The following is an 18,104-nucleotide window of genomic DNA, read 5'->3' as shown; positions in this document are numbered from 1 at the left end:
ATTTTTTGTTTCTATACATATAAGAAATAGAGATTCAATGTTACATGCATATCCACGGCTGTATTCAACCTTGGAAGTTCCCGAGGTCAAGAGACCGATTCCTCCGATGTTTCACCTTGAATATTCTTAGGTACTAGGTACCGACTCGGATCTTGGAATGAATAGTAGTCCCTGGCAGCTACACTCCGTCATGTCATAGTAATTGGCTGCAAGTTTTATTGCAGCGAGGTGCCCCAGGTGCTGCCTCTAGGGCAGAGGTGTCATAGTTTGAGCATGAGAAAGTTGAGATTGATAGCTGCATCTGACCTCGGATCATGACATCACATGTGCTTCTCAGTGGGTCTTCCAGCTTGATTGTGGAGCTTCGGTAAATGTGGGATGATATTGATAGGTAAGCGGTGGTATTTGTCCATCAATTTAATGTGAGTCGATTTGGACCCCAAATAAGATCCGTGGACGTCGGCTTAGTCGGCGGATTTGCCGAGATCGGCATTTCAAATCATGGCATTATTGTAGCCTAGCAAGAGTGCTATCATAGCGACCTGGGCACAGATCTGCTTTTCTTCGCATTTCAGCCTTCTGCAATCGAAGCCTTCAATTTGCTGGTTTAAAGGCCTTTACTAATGCGATTCAAGTTGAAAATGGTCTGCATTGCATCTAGGCATCAGCACTTACATCAACTGGGGCTAGGGAACCCTACAAACATCAGGAATGATAGCTTTAATATCTAAACGCGAATGAGACTAAACTATTCACAGATCCCCATGCTCAGATGGATTATTAATTTACTCCGAACTCCGAGTTCCAGCGAGCCTTATTCTCTTTCTCACGTCGCTTGATACCGTCAACTCCGCAAAGAATGTCATGCTGATGCTATTTTGATAGCCTCGTTCTTTTCAACGCGCTAGAAGTTTGCTCATTGGGGCAGTATTTTCCAGAGTTGCCAAAAATCAAAGCATCAGTACTGTAAGGCTAGCTTATCATCTGGGGAAGACGACTGTTTCCACTCAGTGGGGCTGTATGCGTCCGCTCAGCCGCAGCCTTGTTCATTGTTCCGATTCTAAACAGTTGTAGCCTTTTCAGTGCTTGTTTTAATACAGGAACCATTGAGATTGATTGATGATCAGATGAAATTTGATTATTGATCTATGCGCTGGGGGCTTGACTATGTGGGCTTATCCGTATAATGGGGACAAACTTAAGATTATGCTTTATATTGAAGACCTTATTTATACCCCAGGGCCAGGTGCCTGGTGCGGTGCATTGAGCAAGGAACAGATTTAAATCAAATTCCCGGTCCTGGATTATTTTCTTCTAGCTTACATCCAACCTCCCTCCAACCTTGGTCCAATGTCTTCAAGAGTCATAAGTCACGCATGTGGAGAATGCCGCGCACGCAAAATAAAGGTTACTATACAAGAGTCATGTTGACCTATCACTAGCAATCACTAAGAAAATTATTAGTGTGATCTCGAACAACCAGCTTGTGATCGCTGCCTGAAATCAGGGCGCCAATGTCCAGGTTATAGAGATCGGGTCGCTCTCCGATTTCGGGATGAAAGCCAAACAGTTGCGCAGCACACCAAAGCAACAGGTCATTCATCCTCCACGATTGGGCGTCGTACTCAGAGATCAATCATGGAAGAGGCATTTGGAAAAGTACTGTCAACCCATGAAATTGCACAAAGGGGTGAATTGTTCCTATTACCTATGGAACTATTCGTAATCGATTTTCAAGATCAAGCTACCTGCTATTTCTTTGAGGTGTTTGACTGGGTTGGCGCGTCTACTTTGATTAAAGGATCCTTTGATCATAATACAGTCCCTGAGAGTGCCCCTTTGGGTGAACGTGGCTTACTAGCAGGTATATCCGCTGTGGGGAAAGCTTCTTTTGCCAATATTGAGCACTCGACTTCATTACGAGAGTCAGCCAGCGCTGATTATGTGACTTCCTTGAAGTTTGTCAATATGGCACTTGGGGATACAGAGCAATTGAAGGAAGATTCTACATTAACATCAATCTTTCTTTCGTCAATATTTGAGGTGAGATGTTTTTTGAACCCTTATTCTAGGTCAAATCAACTGACTCGAATACCACAGCTTATTGTTGGCCAAGATCGTGATTCAATTGAAAACTGGTTGAATCATGTTGATGGCGCTGCTAGACTCCTTGAAACAAGAGGAAGAGAGGATCTGTCGAGGACTTCCTCCCCTTCATTGTTTTATTCTTGGCGGTCTCAAATTGTAAGGATTCTAGATATTATGACCTTACTTGGAGCCATAGGCTAACTGTTTAGATCCTTTACTCATTGGCTCGAAAAGTTCCCGTTCCGTCAAAAGTCCTGGGGTTGTCCAGTTATTTTGCAGCTACAGCCAGAGACCCTGTAATCACCTCGACATGGGAGCTTACCAACATCATTTTCACTCTTGCTCAAATTCGGCTGAAATCGATATAGGCCAGCTGAATTAATGCAGCGAAATCATGAATCGACTGGACTCTATCAATTCAGAACTGAATAACTGGGCAGCCCGAGTCTCTCCAAGCTCGGGCTATGACGAAATTCCAGCTATGCAGCCTTTTCAAATTAACGACCGTATAAGACTTGAGCCATACAAAGAGTATGTTCACAGATATACAGGATTTTGGGCTGCCGATATGTGGAATCAATATCGCACATCAAAGCTTTTGTTACACGATATGATGCTGGCCCATCTGTATCCTGAAGCAACATCTCCTAGTCCAAACGCATCGGCGCAGATAAAATGCATTGGAATTCGAACCGAGATGCGTGTCATTGCTGATGATATCTGTCACAGCGCGCCTTACATCCTTGGACTTTTGAACCAAGAAAAACGTGATGCTTCAGCCATCCCTGTCAGATCTTCCACCGGTGCCTTTTTGCTTTTGTGTCCTCTGACTGCAGCTGCTCTGGTTGATCCAAACGCTTCAAAAGTCGCTGAATTTTGTTTTCACTACCTGGATGTCATATCGGAGGTCATGGGTATTCATTAGGCGGCAATTTTCCGTCGTTGGGTGCCTTCATTATCAACACAATATATATGGGCGGATCAGTTTACAGGAACTGTCCATCTTCAGTAAGTTGTGTGTAGATGGATCCATAGAAAACAATACTTGCTGTGGGTTTCCTATTCCCAGCGCCCAGGCCTCTATGTACCAGCCTGGGGTCTCCTTAAGGGCTCGGATTGGAAAATACGAATTTCAATGCTTGCAGGAGCTACTATTGCCGGGACCACTGGTCCGTTCTCCCTCTAGATAACACGTCTCACTGGATCTTCGTCATCTTCGTAGCCAGCTCCACTGACGCCTGACCGTAATTCCCTTCTGGCCACAGCCGCTTGTAAATTTGTCGGGCCGGAGTCCACTCTTCCCAGGTACCATCCGAGCTAAGACAAATCAGCATTTGCTGTCAGAAAGAGATTCAAAATGTTTCCAGAATATCATACCTAGGCTTGAAGCTGTTCGGTGCTAGCACGGCACATCGGAGAAGGATTGCCGTGACAACAGCATCGTAGGGCTTCTCATTGGTCTTGCAGCAATTCCACTCGCCATCTTTCAAGAATCCTCATGTATATCCTTCTCAATGCCGTTGATAAAGATGCCTTTCTTTATATCAACCAGTGGTGGAGTGACAGATTCGTCATCATCTTCGTCATATTCATCATCGTCATTCTCGGTATTCTCGTCAGGTAGAGCCATTGGTCCCATCATCGATACACCAGAAGCCTCAATAATTCGAGGGACATCATTGATGATTTTCGGCCACGTCTTTTGCCACTCATCAAAATCCCAGTCAGCGATCTCCCAGTAGTGAGTGTAACTATTTTCGCGTCAGCATGGTCATGGAATTCAATGTTATCATTTCAGTTCTGCTTACCCCATGATGGCACAAGAGAAAACAATTTCCTCAAATTCCAATTCTGAATACTGTACAGTCAAGTAAAAGTCCTTCCTAAGTGTGAAAAACATTTGAAGTGAATGGGTGAGGTGGACTGAAGGAAGAAGATGCCAGTGGCCTGTTACGTTGAATTTACGATAGGTACCGAGCAACATGAGTTCAAGATCCACCAAGATATGTACCTTGTAAGTATTTTATCTTTTCAAGTTGCTTTCAACATTTGAATCCATGTTCTAGTATTGCATGTGTGACTTGGAACCTTGGAATCCCTCCAGGGCTACATATAATGGTCTCAGGCTACCAATCAAGTCAACCTTCAAAGGAACTTCTAAGGTTGAATTGAGATATCAATTTAACAAGGCTCATCCATGCTTCACCCATAAAAGTACAGTTTCATTTTATTTTATGTGAGTAGACCCAGTTGCCCAAAATATTAATCATGTTGCTATTGTAATTACTCAAGTGTTATCAAGATATTTTGATTTGGGCTCCTATAGTAGTATCCTTGCTAGCAAGGATTACACGGAGCATCGATGAGTCACAGCAAGAATACTCTCAAGTATAAGGTTCCTACTGATTCAGCTACTCCGTATAAATACCTAGAGCTCAGAGAGCGGAAATCTGACAAGAACCTTCAATCTAAATAACACCGGCACTGAAAATCATTTTCATTCCCTTACTATAGTAGTACCTTTTTCAACTCTTTCATCTGAATCAACCCTGTTACCTCCATGGGAAAAAGTAATAAGTCTCTTTGACAACTCGGGTATGACTTATAAAAATTCTTCTTTTTCTCCCCTTTTTATGTCTTTCTACACAATCTCAAAAATTGTATAGAGTATCCTGCAGAGATACTGAATTTTCTTAGTGCGATGCCCTCCGAGCCTACCAGATGGCCAGCAAAGACTGTGCGCGACACATTTCTGAATTTCTATAATGAGAGAAATCATGTGTTTGGTGAGTATGCTCTGAGAATTAAACTGCACCTAGTGACTCATTGAGTAGTTCCATCCTCCTCGGTCATCCCTCACAACGACCCAAGTTTGTTGTTTACCAATGCTGGAATGAACCAATACAAGTCTATCTTCCTTGGTACTGTCGACCCAAACGCCGATTTTGCCCATTTGAAACGCGCGACCAACTCCCAAAAATGTATACGCGCAGGGGGCAAACACAACGACCTGGATGACGTGGGCAAGGATAATTACCACCACACTTTTTTGATTTGCTCGGTAATTGGTCTTGTGATGATTATTTCAAGCGCGAGGCTATTGAGTACTCTTGGGATCTACTCATTCGTGTCTTTGAGCTGGATGCCAGCAGACTCTACGTCACCTATTTCGAAGGCTCCTCATCCCTAGGTCTTCACCCTGACAGCGATGCAAAGCAGTTGTGGCGTCAGATTGGTGTACCGGATGACCATATACTACCCGGAAATATGAAAAATACCTTTTGGGAAATGGGAAGGCAAGGGCCCTGTGGGCCTTGTAGTGAGGTCCATTACGATCGCATTGGTGACCGCAATGCTGCACACCTCGTTAACATGGACGACCCCAATGTTGTTGAGATCTGGAATATTGTCTTTGTACAATTCAACAGGGAGGCTGACAAGTCTCTTAGACCATTACCAAACAAGCATATCGACACAGGGTTAGGATTTGAGCGCCTTACTCAATCCTACAGGGCAAGACCTCGAATTATGACACAGATCTCTGGATACCTCTATTTGAGAAAATACAAGATATCACCGGTGCACGCCCGTACCAAGTGATGTTTGGTGCTGATGACGATGGCATTGATACTGCCTATCGGGTTGTGGCTGACCACGCTCGTACTTGCACGATCGCGATCTCTGACGGTGCGATTCTTGATAGTGTCGGTCGGGGCTATGTGATAAGAAGGATCCTGCGACGTGGTGTACGCTACGCCAGGAAGTATCTCAATGCAGAGATTGGCTCTTTCTTCTCAAAGATTATACCCACAGTTGTCGAGCAGCTTGGAGATATCTTTCCCGAGGTTCGTGTCAAGGAAGAGCTTGTGAAACAGATTCTGAATGATGAAGAGCATGCCTTCGCATTAACCCTTGATCGCGGAGAAGCAATATCTGTAAAGTACGCCCAAAAGTGTCATCACATTGGCTCAAAGATCTTCCGGGAGATGATGTATGGCGCCTTTACGACACATGGATTCCTCATTGATCTAACGAAGCTGATGGCTGAGGAGCAAGGTCTAAATATTGACTTGGATGAAGTGTCCGCCGCCCAGGAGAACCCCCGGGAGGCTAGCAAAGGTGATAAGAAGAGTATCTGATCTTGTTGCTTTCGATGTCCATGATCTAGCCGCATTAGAAAACATGCCCGGCTTGAAGAGAACCGATGATACGTCAAAGTACATCGAAGGCCCAGTCAGGTCAATCATTCGGGCCCTATACTACAACAAGAGTTTCGTTGACAGTACATCCGATGTGCCAAACGATGCGCGATTTGGTATCCTCCTGGAGAAAACGAATTTCTACGCCGAATCGGGTGGTCAAATCTACGATACCGGGCGATTCATTATCGCCGGCGTTGCTGAAATGACTATCACCAATGTTCAATCATATGGGGGCTACGTACTACATACTGGCTATTTGAAATATGGTGTTATGAATGTTGCTGACATGGTGACCGCTGAGATTCATCAAATGCGACGACAGCCAGTACGCCTCAATCATACAGGTACGCACATTCTGAATTTTGCATTACGAGAAATATTGGGTCCAGATGTTCATCAAAAAGGATCATTGGTTACCCCCGAGAAATTACGCTTTGACTTCTCTCTCAAATCCGGGCTCAGCGAAATCGAAATTCAGAAGCTCCACAAGCTCTCTCGGCAGGCTATCGAGGACGATCAGCAAGTATTTGTTGCGGACGTTGCATTAGGAAGCGCGCGCCAAATTGAAAGCATTCGCACAATACCTGGGGAGACATACCCCGATCCCACCAGGGTCGTCTCTGTCGGAGTGCCTGTCAACACTCTCCTTGCCAATGTTTTCAACAAAGACTGGTGGAAGTACAGTGTTGAATTTTGCGGCGGCACCCATGTTGAGAGAACAAGTGAGATTGAGGACCTTGTCATTATCGATGAGTCCGGAATTTCCAAGGGAATCCGGCGAATTGTAGCTGTCACTGGCCAAGCGGCATACGAAGCCCGACAGAATGTAGTCCGTCTAGAGGAGCGTTTAGTGAGCATCGAAAGCATGGATACCTCTCCTGCAAAAGAGACACTTGCCAGGCAGACACAAACCGAAATGGCTTCACTGCCCATTTCCCTTACGGATCGAAAACAGTTCACCAAGCGACTCGAAGAATGTGCCAAGAGAATGATAAAAGAGCAAAAGGAAATTCAGAAATTGCAACTTGAAATCTTGATCACGGTCTTGAAACTCTGATCTAGCAGAGCCCGAACGAGACCGCATTCGTTTTCAAAATCCCAGTTGCTTGTTCCGCCCGAAGCATCACAGAGGCTATAAAATATGTCGCCTCTAACCATGACGACAAGAGCGTGTACTTCATCGGCATCGATGCTACCGGCAAACGAGTTTCACACGAATGTTTTGTTGCCCCTGTAAGTTTCATTTATCAACATAAAAAAGCATGGTATTAACAACCAAATAGGTGCATGCGTCATATGGCCTCATAGCAAATGAATGGACGGCAGAAGTTGCGAATTTTATAGGTGGAAAAACCGGTGGAAAAGGCACTACAAGCGTTGGGAATGGGGCCGAAGAGGCCAAGATAGAGGATGGTCTCACCACTGCGAGAATGTACCTCGAGAACTTGAAGATTTGAGAGTTACTAGGTGTGCTGTCTCCGAGCCAGTTGCCACACTGGCAGCTTCATTTCCTGCTTCATTTCCTTTTCAATGATAGACAGCTCAGCGACAACCTTGAAGGTCAATAGCTCGATACAATGTGCTTTCCAAGGTTACATCGGCATTGGAGGGGCTTGGGAGATATGGGTGTGGATGATAATAACAAATGTGATAAGTTTGCTCTCTATCAAACTACATTGTGTCCAAAAAGTCCTTACCCACTTTTTCACCGCCCCTCTTTAACCCTACCACTCTTTGTTTAAAATGGCGCGCTACACCCCTAGTATACATGAATTTGGCCAGATAATGCGCGATAGCCGACCTCAAAATGCACCATTATCAGAATCTACGCGTTCGGCTATTATTTCTATGTGCGTTGCGGGACAGACTCAAACTGCTGTCGCAGAGGCATTTGGAGTCACCCGTAAGACAGTATTCAACACGTTACAACGCTTCCATCAACAACAGAACTTTACTTCGAGAGCTCGGTCAGGGCGCCCTAAGAAATATAGCCCTAGGACTCGTCGATATATATATTTACTTGTGTGTCGAAGGCCCCAACTCAGCTGGGCAGCACTTCAAAGTCTTACTCCTGGTGGATTATCAAAAAATACTATTCGACATATCTTATACACATATAAGATTAAAAAATGGAACTCACGGAAGAGGATACCTTTAAAAAGGTATGATGCACTTCGACGACGTGAATTTGTGAGGAAGTGGCGAGGTTTTCAAGATTTACAAAAAATCATTTTTTCCGACGAGTGCTCAATACAGCGCCGCTCTAATAGTCAACTCCAGTGGGTTTTCCGACTCTGTTCAGAGGCATATGAGCCTCGAATGATTAATTTTGGATCCCATGGAAAGGACACTGCTCAAATGGTATAGGGTGCTATTTGGCTAGGGAGTCGTTCTGACTTAGTCATTATGGAGCGGGATTTAAGTCCTGGAAAACGAGGTTATACGGCATTATCCTACATCAATACCCTTAACGAAGGTTTAATCGATCATTGTCAACCTGGTATACTATTTCAACAAGATAACGCAAAGATTCATACTGCTCAACGTACTCAAACCTGGTTTGAGACTCACGGAATTGAGGTTATGGAGTGGCCTCCACACTCCCCTGATCTTGCACCAATTGAACCAATGTGGGCATTCCTAAAACGCCAAGTATTCCGTATACGACCTGATTTACGTTATGAGAATCGTTCAAAGCTTGCCTGGTGCGAGTTCCAAAATCTTTTAAAAACTGCTTGGTGGTCAATTCCACAGAGTACTATTGATAGTTTGATCATGTCTTTTCCGCGGAGACTGGAGGCTGTAGGTGCAGTCCGTGGATATTATACTAAATATTAATGACCCTAAGTCTAGTCAGTCAATTATATATATATAATTGAATTCAATCAAAAATATTATGATTTAATTATTTAAATTGATAATTTTAATTCGGTATTTTTGGTAATAAACAGGGTGGGTAAGGACTTTTTGGACACAATGTACTACATCGATCATCTCAAGTGCTACCTTCTTTTCTTAATACCGGGTCTGCTCGCGGAGAATCTCAGCAACCTGCTGAGACATTAAAGTAATCTGGCTCTGCATGGCGAGAATTTACTCTGTTGGCGGACCTTCACCACGCCCATGGCAAGTTACAGGTCTACAAATGTCTGTTAGTTACTCAGAAATTACAAGCAGGGTTAAAGCATGTAGTGCACTGAGCACTGTTCGGAAGGCCGGCAGGTCTCTAGGGTAGATGCAAGGGAATGAGATAAACTTACCAAAATCCTCTAGGTCATCTGCCAGAGGAACCACGGCTTGATGTGCCACCAAGGGCTGCCCCCCTTGGCGGTATTTTCTTAGCGGCGCTCGCGGCGGCGGCAATTCTTCTCCTGGCGGCCGCTGGATCTGCTCCGCGGTTCGGACTCTCGCGGCCGGGGCAGCGGGCGCGGGAGCAGGCTGCTGGGTGCTATTTTGATTGATAAAGTTAGAGATTGGGAGTTCAGTGGGGAGTTCAGTGGGGAATTGTATAGACAGGATTGGAGACTTGGTGGGGAATATTGGGGGAATTGTAGGGAGATAGGTACATTGGTGAGATAGTGGCCGATCTTGGCTGCATTGAGCGTATTGTCGCTGGTATGGCTCGCTTTTGGACTCCATATCCACCGGGGCGGGCGTAGAAACAATAACACTATCAAAGGGGCCAGTAGCCCCTGATGCTGTGGTTGGTTGAAGAAGAAAAGAAAGAAGTTACAAGGAAAAATACCTGGTATTTATAGTCTCGCGGCGGAGCCTTCAAATTTGAAGGTTATAATATCACACTGTCAGTGGCAACTTGGACTTGAAGTGAGCCTTTCTGCATTGGGAAGTAAATTGCAACCTAATAGATTAGTAAAGCGACCTTGGAAAGACTTCGAAGGTTTCAACATTTGAACTCATCCATAGCTTCAATGTTTTAAAAATGTTTCCTGTAAAATGATGGTAAGGGAAGAAGCTTTTACGGAGCTCCAAGATTATTATCATGATGTAAAAACCTCCACCATGAGGTTTAATAATCTAGCATAAGTTTGAAGTGAGAAATAAGAAATAGCTGAAGAGAGAGCCAGCGGAACTGAGAGATGGCTGAACTCAAAGATATCTCGAGTTTTCCTTTTTCCCTATCTACCAACCATATACGGGGTTTGGGCAACTCTTAGGAGTATCAATTCCAGCTCTCCCTCAAGCGCTAATTTCATGAGGAATCTGGAGACAGACTGCATTATAACTTTATTTTGGAGCTCACATGTGTATAATGAAATGGTATAAATTCTGGCACTTTATGCACCACAGCCTTGCCCTGTTGGAGTGAACTTATCCTGCATGTAAGACTCGGAGGTCCCCAGGCTCCGAGGTCATGTCTCACACTGCCACTGGCACTCCAACAGATGAAGTATTCTCAAGTGCTGGGATTCGAATCGAATTCATCCAACATTATTTTGAGGATTCTTCAGCACGTGTGAAGATATTTGTTTCACAAGGGAACATTTGATGCAGGGACTTGCTCATGTGAACGTAATACCACCCAAGGATTCGTCCCACTTTACTCTCAGCCTCCCAAATGTGCAGATCCTTGCTCCAAGGATTGTCATTAAATGTCCAGGACACCCTGCACATGTGTGTCCTATTAGCCTTCGTAAGCCCCTATAAGTCCACGAATGTATCATGGTTACCAGAGGAATAATGATGATGTGCAAGATTATTACATCTAAATTATACTAAACCCACTGAAACCGCAGGGAAAATACATATAAAAGAGATGGGAACCTCCAGGGCTTGGAAGGCTACTGATACATAGACACACTGGCATGGATAAGCCATGGAGGGGGTGGGCAACCAGGCTCTGACAGATACATAGGATACGGCACCGTATCTATTCAACGGGGCTAGTCCAAAACATATTTGAATTATTTGGTCGTTGCATTTTGTCATGAAAAAAGCATGTCTCATATCAGGTCAAATAGGATGTGAATCCATACCTAACTCGACGCCCTGCATAGTCACTAATGTCGTACGACCAATCAATTTTGTGGTGATTCCCGCGAGGGATGAACTGATTCCTCACCGTATGTAGGTAAATTTGCCGCGTATGTAGCTAAAAAAATCTTTTATCATTGGTAGACTGTTATATTACCAAACCTGAAGTCGGATCAAACCAGCCACCAGTGGAAATGTGCACTCTGTTCCAAGGTTATGAACAGTGGAACGACAGGCCAAAGGGAACCCCTCATTTGCAAAATGTGGCGAGGCCTTCAGATATTTTCCGCATCAGAGACTCTCTCTGAGAGAAAGACCTTCGGTCCCATTTCTCAGGATGTGGAGGACATACCTTCTACCGAAAAAGCTCATGAGAAGAATGATTCTTTATTAAGAGACGGACAAGATGGCCTGAGCTATCAACAATACACATGGCGGGAAGCGCGCAAACCATTATCAGCATTGAGCAAGATAGTACTGGTACTTCTGGTCACTGTATCTCTGTGTGCCATGGCTCCAAATTTGACAGCAAAGGTCTCTCGGAATCTCGATATTCTGGCTAACCTAACCCACTGCGGCTCTGAGCCCGGGTCTGTGGCACCGCTTTGGCCTCTGCAGACATACAAAAGCTCTCCCATCCAGACTCCATATTTAAATGTGACAAAGCTGGGACAGACGGAACCAGGATTGATCTTTCTTACCACTCGCGATAACCTGCGGGATTTTATTTATCCTGCGATTTATTCCGATGATGGAGAACTGGTTTGGCAGGGCCCCAAGGGGTCGCACTTTGCACTTCAGCCACAAGTACTTGATGACGAGCCTGTCCTGGTTTATTGGGAAGGAAAGTTCAACCACGGCTTCGGACATGGGCATATCAGTATCCTGAACAGCACATATGATGAGATCCATCGAGTGACTCTCGATTGTGAACAGCAAAATATTGTCACGGTCTACGACGACGATTCTGAAATCGACTCATGCATTGATCTCCACGAAAACCAACTCACAGAGAATGGGACTATCCTCGCAATTGCGATCAATGTCACTCAGGCTGATCTAACTTCAGTTGGTGGTCCGAAAGACGGTTGGATTCAAGACGGTATTATCTACGAGATAGATATCAAGACTAACAAGATAGTCTTTCGATGGAGTGCCTATGAACATATTAACAAGCTTCCAATGAGCTTTGTCACTGTTCCACTTGGTGCGCCCGGTGCTGGCTCAGGCAATGATAAAGCTAATCCATGGGGATATCCTCACCTGAATTCCGTTGCAAAATATGGAGATTCCTATCTTCTATCCTCAAGAAATATGTGCGGGGCCTTTTTGGTCGCTCCTAACGGTAGTGTCACATGGAATCTTCATGTATGTAGCTCATCGTTTTAAATTAGTGAAGTCGTAAACCCTGCTAACAAAAATGACCAGGGTCAAACTGGGGGTGACTTTAATCTTGGCCTCGACACAAGCTTCTGTTACCAACATGACGTGCGAGTTGTGTCCGGAAGCCCAGAGCGTGTGGTACTCAGTCTCCACAATAATGACAACGACGATCTCACGAGAGGCGCCGCCTTAACAACGGGCATGGTTCTGGAAGTTGAACTTACAGGATCAAAGAATGTGACTCTTAAGCGCCGCATGTGGGATCATCTTGATCCTGTATTTAGTGTAGCGCAAGGTGGTTTTCAATCTTTGCCCAACGGGCATGTCCTGCTAGGTCATGGAGCAGTTCCAAGATTTGAAGAGTTTGATGCCGACTCTCAAATTGTGATGCGTGCCTATTTCGGGTACGACAGTAACATGGAAAGTTACCGTGCATATCGATCCCCATGGGTTGGTCGCCCTTCAACAAAGCCAGATGTCATTGCATGCCCAGCTGGAGATGGTATGAAAAGAACGGCCGTTTTTATGAGCTGGAATGGAGCGACAGATGTAGAGTCGTGGAAGGTATATTCAGGCTCTCAGGTCAAAGGAACTGCTGTGCGGAATGGGTTCGAGACCGCAGTTGTCATTGATGGGCTGGCCAATGGCGACTCTGTCTTTATCGAGGCTGTAGGCGGAGTCGGCAGCGGTGTCCAGTCTGCAACAATCACTGTGGGACAGGGCTGTTGATCGCTTCCAAGGTTCTGTAAGGATTTCTGGTATTTCTGTTATACAGCGGCGGAGGACGGGAATATTTTACTAGTATGAAACGTATCAAAGTAGAGTGTCTGTTAATTTGGCAGTGAATTTATTCATACAGGGATAGAATTGAATAAGATGAGATATGTTCAGAAAGTTCAAAAAGTTCAATATGAAAACAGCCGGCCGAGGGGGTATTGTATTATAAAGTGCCAGGCCGGCAAAATAATCTGTGAAATTTCAAGGCAGAGGTGGACGGAAATCAAAAAGAGAAAGATATGAATTATGTTGTTAGAGTTTCGAGTCAGTGCCGATAGCCCTACGGCGCATCTGCTTTGAGGAAATATCCGCAGGCCCAGATGCAGTTGCGCTAGTATAGAAGAGCTGTGCTCCAACCATATCTGATAATCTTAAAACTCGCGACGAGACTGTAGCACCATCGCGACGGTTTTTGCTACATGGAGCTGTTAGTAAGTGAAAAATTGCAAGTATGCTTAGATAGACTCACCCTTCACGCCGTGACTGGGCAATGAGTTCGGTAAAATCCCACAACCGGCCATGCGGTAGGACTTTGCCGGTATGAGGGTCTCTCTCTGGAGTCCACTCTGGTGTGAGCCTCAAAGATGGGCCAACCTTGGCTTCCTTCACCTTGGCAACAAGAATAATTCCTTCTTCTTCAAATTGTTGGTAAGAGTTCTTGAGTGTTTCCTTATTAACAGCCTCAAAATAAGAGAGATCTCCTTGATGATATAATGTTTTGCCGAGCTAGATCATGTCAGTGAATGAATTCCAAAAAGGCCGTATGTTGATTTCTTACAAGTTGAGCGCTGTCTTGGGCTTTCTTGACATCAATCCAAATATCCTTATTACCATCAAGGGGAGGAGTTAGACCAAGTAATGATACAGCACCAAGCCATGAAGCTTCTATGAAAGGCCAAATTAGGAAGCAATAGAAGTCGTAGTTTTCACGGCCACATAGACGTTCTGCATCACTGAGCTCGACGAACTGGGGTGTTCCAGAGTCATCACGGGTAATATGAATGACGTCGTCTGCCTCCAGGCCCTGCAGAGTTCTTTCTAAATTAGTTGTCAGGCCTTCAGGAGGGAAAATGAATTCTCCACGGAAAAGCTGCGGTCGGTTAGCAATTAAGGAATTACACTTGGGAACAATAGGAAGCATACCTGAGACAGAAAAGAGACCTGAGTCCTCAAAGCTTCGTAGCCAATCCGCTGATTTGTTGGCCCGCCACCTTGCTTGATCTTTGTGTACATCGCAACAGAGACCAAAGCTTCAGTGATAAAAAGATGGATAAGCATATTACGATAAAAGGACAGCTGGAACCGATCGACAGCGTAGTATGTTGGCTCCACTAAGCCTGTGATCACGCCGACTAGCTTGGGCCCCAGGACATCCAGAGCTCGATCAACAACCGTTTCGGTCGGCGATCGGTAGAAATGAGCAACTCGGCCGCCCTTAGCACGTACACGCTCGCAAAGCCAGTCCAAGCGTCGTACTAGTTCGGCTTTTCCAACTCCTCGGCCACGAAGAGTCAACAACACCGTTCCGACCAGTGCAGTAGGCATCATTACTGAAACGTCGTTGATCTCGGATAGGACTCGGTAGCCCAAGGTCCTGAGAAGCCTGCCTCGTTCAGCTTGAGCCAACTTTTGGTTAGGTCCTAAATCTGCCATGTTGAGTCGAGTAATCTGCTGGCCTAGGAATTCTCGCAAGCTCCAGGGTTCGTGGAAACGAACATCTACTCGACCAAGCTTAAGAGACAAGACAGAGGATGACGAGAGAAGGTCAGCCAAATTCTCCTTTTGTTTGGGCTGTCCCAGAAGTTCACTAATGTATGATCTGAGGAGTGTGTTAGCTATATGTAAGAGTATCGTGCAATTCGAGTAACAGGAATTCATACTCAGTCTCTACTACTTTGTCGTATTGTGTGCTGACTGGGCAAATTATTGTGTCCTCTACCCGACACGACAATACACTGTCAACAATGAAGCTCAGAATTCCGAACTTGGGAGAAAGCAATTTGCCCGTCCTAGATCGACCGCCTTCAATGAAGCACTCAAAGTTGAAACCTTGTTGCAGCATTGTATCAATATATGCCTGCACAACAGTGTGGTAGAGAGGGTCGTTTCCAAAGCTTCGGCGAATCCACATAGCACCTATACAGATTAGCCGGCAATCATCCTAGAATTGAATTATGAGCTGACCTGCATGCTGTAAGAATGGACCTAGGAGAGGGATATTCAAGTTGTCTCCCGCAACAACAACAGGCAGGCCAATTCCAAGTCGATAGCAAATCAGCTGTAAAGAAACGTAGTCCACATGTGACTTGTGACAGGGCAGAAAAACAATCGACTGCTTTTTCTTACATGCCACCTCGGCAACTGATCTCAAGCGCAAAACCTCTTCACTAGACACATGGATCCCCTGGTGATAGGCGCGAGTAAGAAGCTGCGTGCATAGATAATATGCACCACGAATGAACTTCTTGCTTTCCATCTTGCAAATCATATTGTCCATCATTGTATCCACAACTTCTCGCAAGCTGGATTCAATTTCATGGCGGCGACGAGCTCGTTTTTCCTCCAATGTAGCACCATCCTTCATTGCGATCAAACCTTCCTTCTCCTCAACTGCCAAGCGAGTAGACGCCAATTCTCGCACCTTCTCTTGCAGCATATTACTAGATAGAATAGAGGTTTTCATCCGTTCAGAGAAGCCGGAGTAAAATACTGGCTGGCCGATGGGATCATCATAGGCGCGCCAACCTGTTCCAGACATGTATAGACTCACTTCACGGAGGAACTCAAATGGGTTTTCGCGAAAACGGGCCATATGGCGCACGAGATTCCGTTCGGTGATCTGTTCATCTTGAGTTCCAGAACCACCCGTGAAGCCAGAGGGATGAATTGTAAGTTGGTTTCCAACAATCTCCAGGTCCGGAGCGGAGTGGTCGTCGCCGAGCGCGGATTTGGGAGGTGGCATGGTCGCGGTAGAACGTGTCAGGGGAAGGTAAAAGGCAGAATCGCAAGTGGAAATCCTAGAGTCATAGATTAAGCTTAGAGTCCATTTGAAAGGTCTCTAGCAAGTCCAAATGGGTCAGTGCTCAAGGAAGCGGAGAACGGGGCGGGACAGCGCCATACATAGCTCTAATCCCAACGGACCAACCCCGGATTGAAGCCACAGCCGAGGCATTAAGTCACGTGGTATCCAGTGATTTATCTTAGTCATAGCCAATTTAGCTTCCACGGTTTGGTGGGATGAAGGAGCTAGTTGATGAACATTCAAACTGCATACAGAGTACGGAGTACATACCCCATCATGGCTCGGTTAGTTCAAGGAGTGAGATCATTTTCTTGTATGTGATTAACCACACTGGGTCATTGTTTCTCCGCGCTAATACTAGCTCTGCTGCTTATCAGCTGCGGCATCATCCCTCCTCGCAGAAGCTCCCGTAGCAAGATCGGCCCGTCAACCCGAGTCCTTCCAGGTCTTCCGCGATGTGCCTCCTCTACGCCAACTACGCCGGCAGCTGCTGAAAAATGATCGCTCCGTCGGGTTTGTGCCCACTATGGGTGCTCTTCACGAAGGCCATTTGTCCCTGATTCGAGAAGCGGCCCGCGAAAACACCGATATCTTCGTCAGCATCTTTGTCAACCCTACCCAATTTGGTGTGAACGAAGATCTTTCCAGCTATCCACGTACCTGGGATAGTGATGTTGAGAAACTGGAGAAAATAAACGAGGAGTTGGCTCAAATTGAAGCCGAAGGAGGCTCAGGAACAGCCACTGGACGAATCACCGCTATCTTCGCCCCGACATCCAAGGTCATGTACCCAGCATCGCCACCATCCTCCGAGATTGATGGAGAGGGCTCTTTTGTCACAATTACGCCCCTCGCAAAAAAGTTGGAAGGGAGCTCCCGACCAGTTTTCTTCCGCGGCGTTGCGACTGTGTGCATGAAGTTGTTCAATGCGACTACTCCGGATCGGGTCTACTTCGGACAAAAGGATGTGCAACAGACGGTGGTCATTAAGAGAATGGTTCAAGACTTTCATATTGGGACCGAAGTGCGGATTGTGGCCACGACGCGAGAGTCGGACGGGCTTGCATTGAGCTCTCGAAATGTCTATCTTGGTGATCGCAGACGCAATGTCGGACTCACCATTTATCGGTCACTCAAGGCGGCGGAGAAGGCGTACTTGGCTGGCAAAACTTCACGCGAAGATATCTTGGGCGCAGCCCGTAGTATCGCAGACCAAGTGCTATCAGAGCAACAGGCACTTTCACCAGCTGAACGGGCACTTTTTGAGATCGACTATATTTCTCTCGCTGACCCTGACATTCTTGATGAGCTGGAGGTCGTTGATCCTAGCAAGGGAGCCGTCCTGAGTACAGCATTCAAGATGGCGCCTCTAGAGGAGACTACAACTGGAGAGGATTGTGGACTGGGCGATGGCAAGGTTCCAGTGCGGTTGATTGATAACATGATCCTTCAACCTCAAGCTTAGGCCACGATGAATTACTATCTTTAATGTAAATATATATCATATAGAATCACGAAGCGAACAAAAGCATTAGATATCTTCAACTTCGACCCTCCAAAGCGGTCAGGTAAGTAGGGCAGAACTGTAGGGCTCGGGCCGAGATAATTCCATTTCTTGGCGGCAAAAAAAAGTTGCGATA

General features: G+C 45.7%; 6 protein-coding genes across 6 annotated transcripts; 4 read left to right on the top strand and 2 right to left on the bottom strand.

Moving 5' to 3' along the window:
• Positions 1-2,482: 2,482 nt before the first annotated feature.
• N7483_010636 (uncharacterized protein) lies at positions 2,483-3,013 on the top strand (the record flags this gene model as incomplete). Its single annotated transcript, XM_057094063.1, has 1 exon — positions 2,483-3,013. The coding sequence occupies one exon, from the start codon at positions 2,483-2,485 to the stop codon at positions 3,011-3,013; it is 531 nt and encodes a 176-aa protein (XP_056940034.1).
• A 561-nt stretch (positions 3,014-3,574) lies between these two features.
• Positions 3,575-3,901, bottom strand: N7483_010635 (uncharacterized protein; the record flags this gene model as incomplete). The annotated part of the gene is made up of 2 exons (XM_057094062.1): positions 3,575-3,839; positions 3,897-3,901. The coding sequence occupies 2 exons, from the start codon at positions 3,899-3,901 to the stop codon at positions 3,575-3,577; spliced, it is 270 nt and encodes an 89-aa protein (XP_056940033.1).
• Positions 3,902-4,789: 888 nt separating this feature from the next.
• On the top strand, positions 4,790-7,747 carry N7483_010634 (alanyl-tRNA synthetase; the record flags this gene model as incomplete). The annotated part of the gene is made up of 7 exons (XM_057094061.1): positions 4,790-4,874; positions 4,923-5,107; positions 5,179-5,502; positions 5,601-6,207; positions 6,257-7,332; positions 7,356-7,523; positions 7,574-7,747. 7 exons carry the CDS (start codon positions 4,790-4,792, stop codon positions 7,745-7,747), a joined length of 2,619 nt encoding a protein of 872 aa, XP_056940032.1.
• Positions 7,748-11,543: 3,796 nt separating this feature from the next.
• On the top strand, positions 11,544-13,394 carry N7483_010633 (arylsulfotransferase family protein; the record flags this gene model as incomplete). The annotated part of the gene is made up of 2 exons (XM_057094060.1): positions 11,544-12,650; positions 12,711-13,394. 2 exons carry the CDS (start codon positions 11,544-11,546, stop codon positions 13,392-13,394), a joined length of 1,791 nt encoding a protein of 596 aa, XP_056940031.1.
• Positions 13,395-13,694: 300 nt separating this feature from the next.
• On the bottom strand, positions 13,695-16,404 carry N7483_010632 (lysophospholipid acyltransferase family protein; the record flags this gene model as incomplete). The annotated part of the gene is made up of 6 exons (XM_057094059.1): positions 13,695-13,857; positions 13,912-14,168; positions 14,221-14,532; positions 14,586-15,261; positions 15,323-15,578; positions 15,627-16,404. 6 exons carry the CDS (start codon positions 16,402-16,404, stop codon positions 13,695-13,697), a joined length of 2,442 nt encoding a protein of 813 aa, XP_056940030.1.
• A 336-nt stretch (positions 16,405-16,740) lies between these two features.
• On the top strand, positions 16,741-17,929 carry N7483_010631 (pantoate--beta-alanine ligase PAN6; the record flags this gene model as incomplete). Its single annotated transcript, XM_057094058.1, has 2 exons — positions 16,741-16,761; positions 16,826-17,929. The coding sequence occupies 2 exons, from the start codon at positions 16,741-16,743 to the stop codon at positions 17,927-17,929; spliced, it is 1,125 nt and encodes a 374-aa protein (XP_056940029.1).
• Between the last annotated feature and the right edge of the window lie 175 nt (positions 17,930-18,104).

This window comes from Penicillium malachiteum (assembly GCF_028827825.1).
Source record: "Penicillium malachiteum strain IBT 17515 chromosome Unknown utg000005l:1.0-9002435.0:326005.0-9005861.0, whole genome shotgun sequence".
NCBI classification, from domain to species: domain Eukaryota; kingdom Fungi; phylum Ascomycota; class Eurotiomycetes; order Eurotiales; family Aspergillaceae; genus Penicillium; species Penicillium malachiteum.
This window is presented reverse-complemented; position numbering and strand designations above follow the sequence as displayed.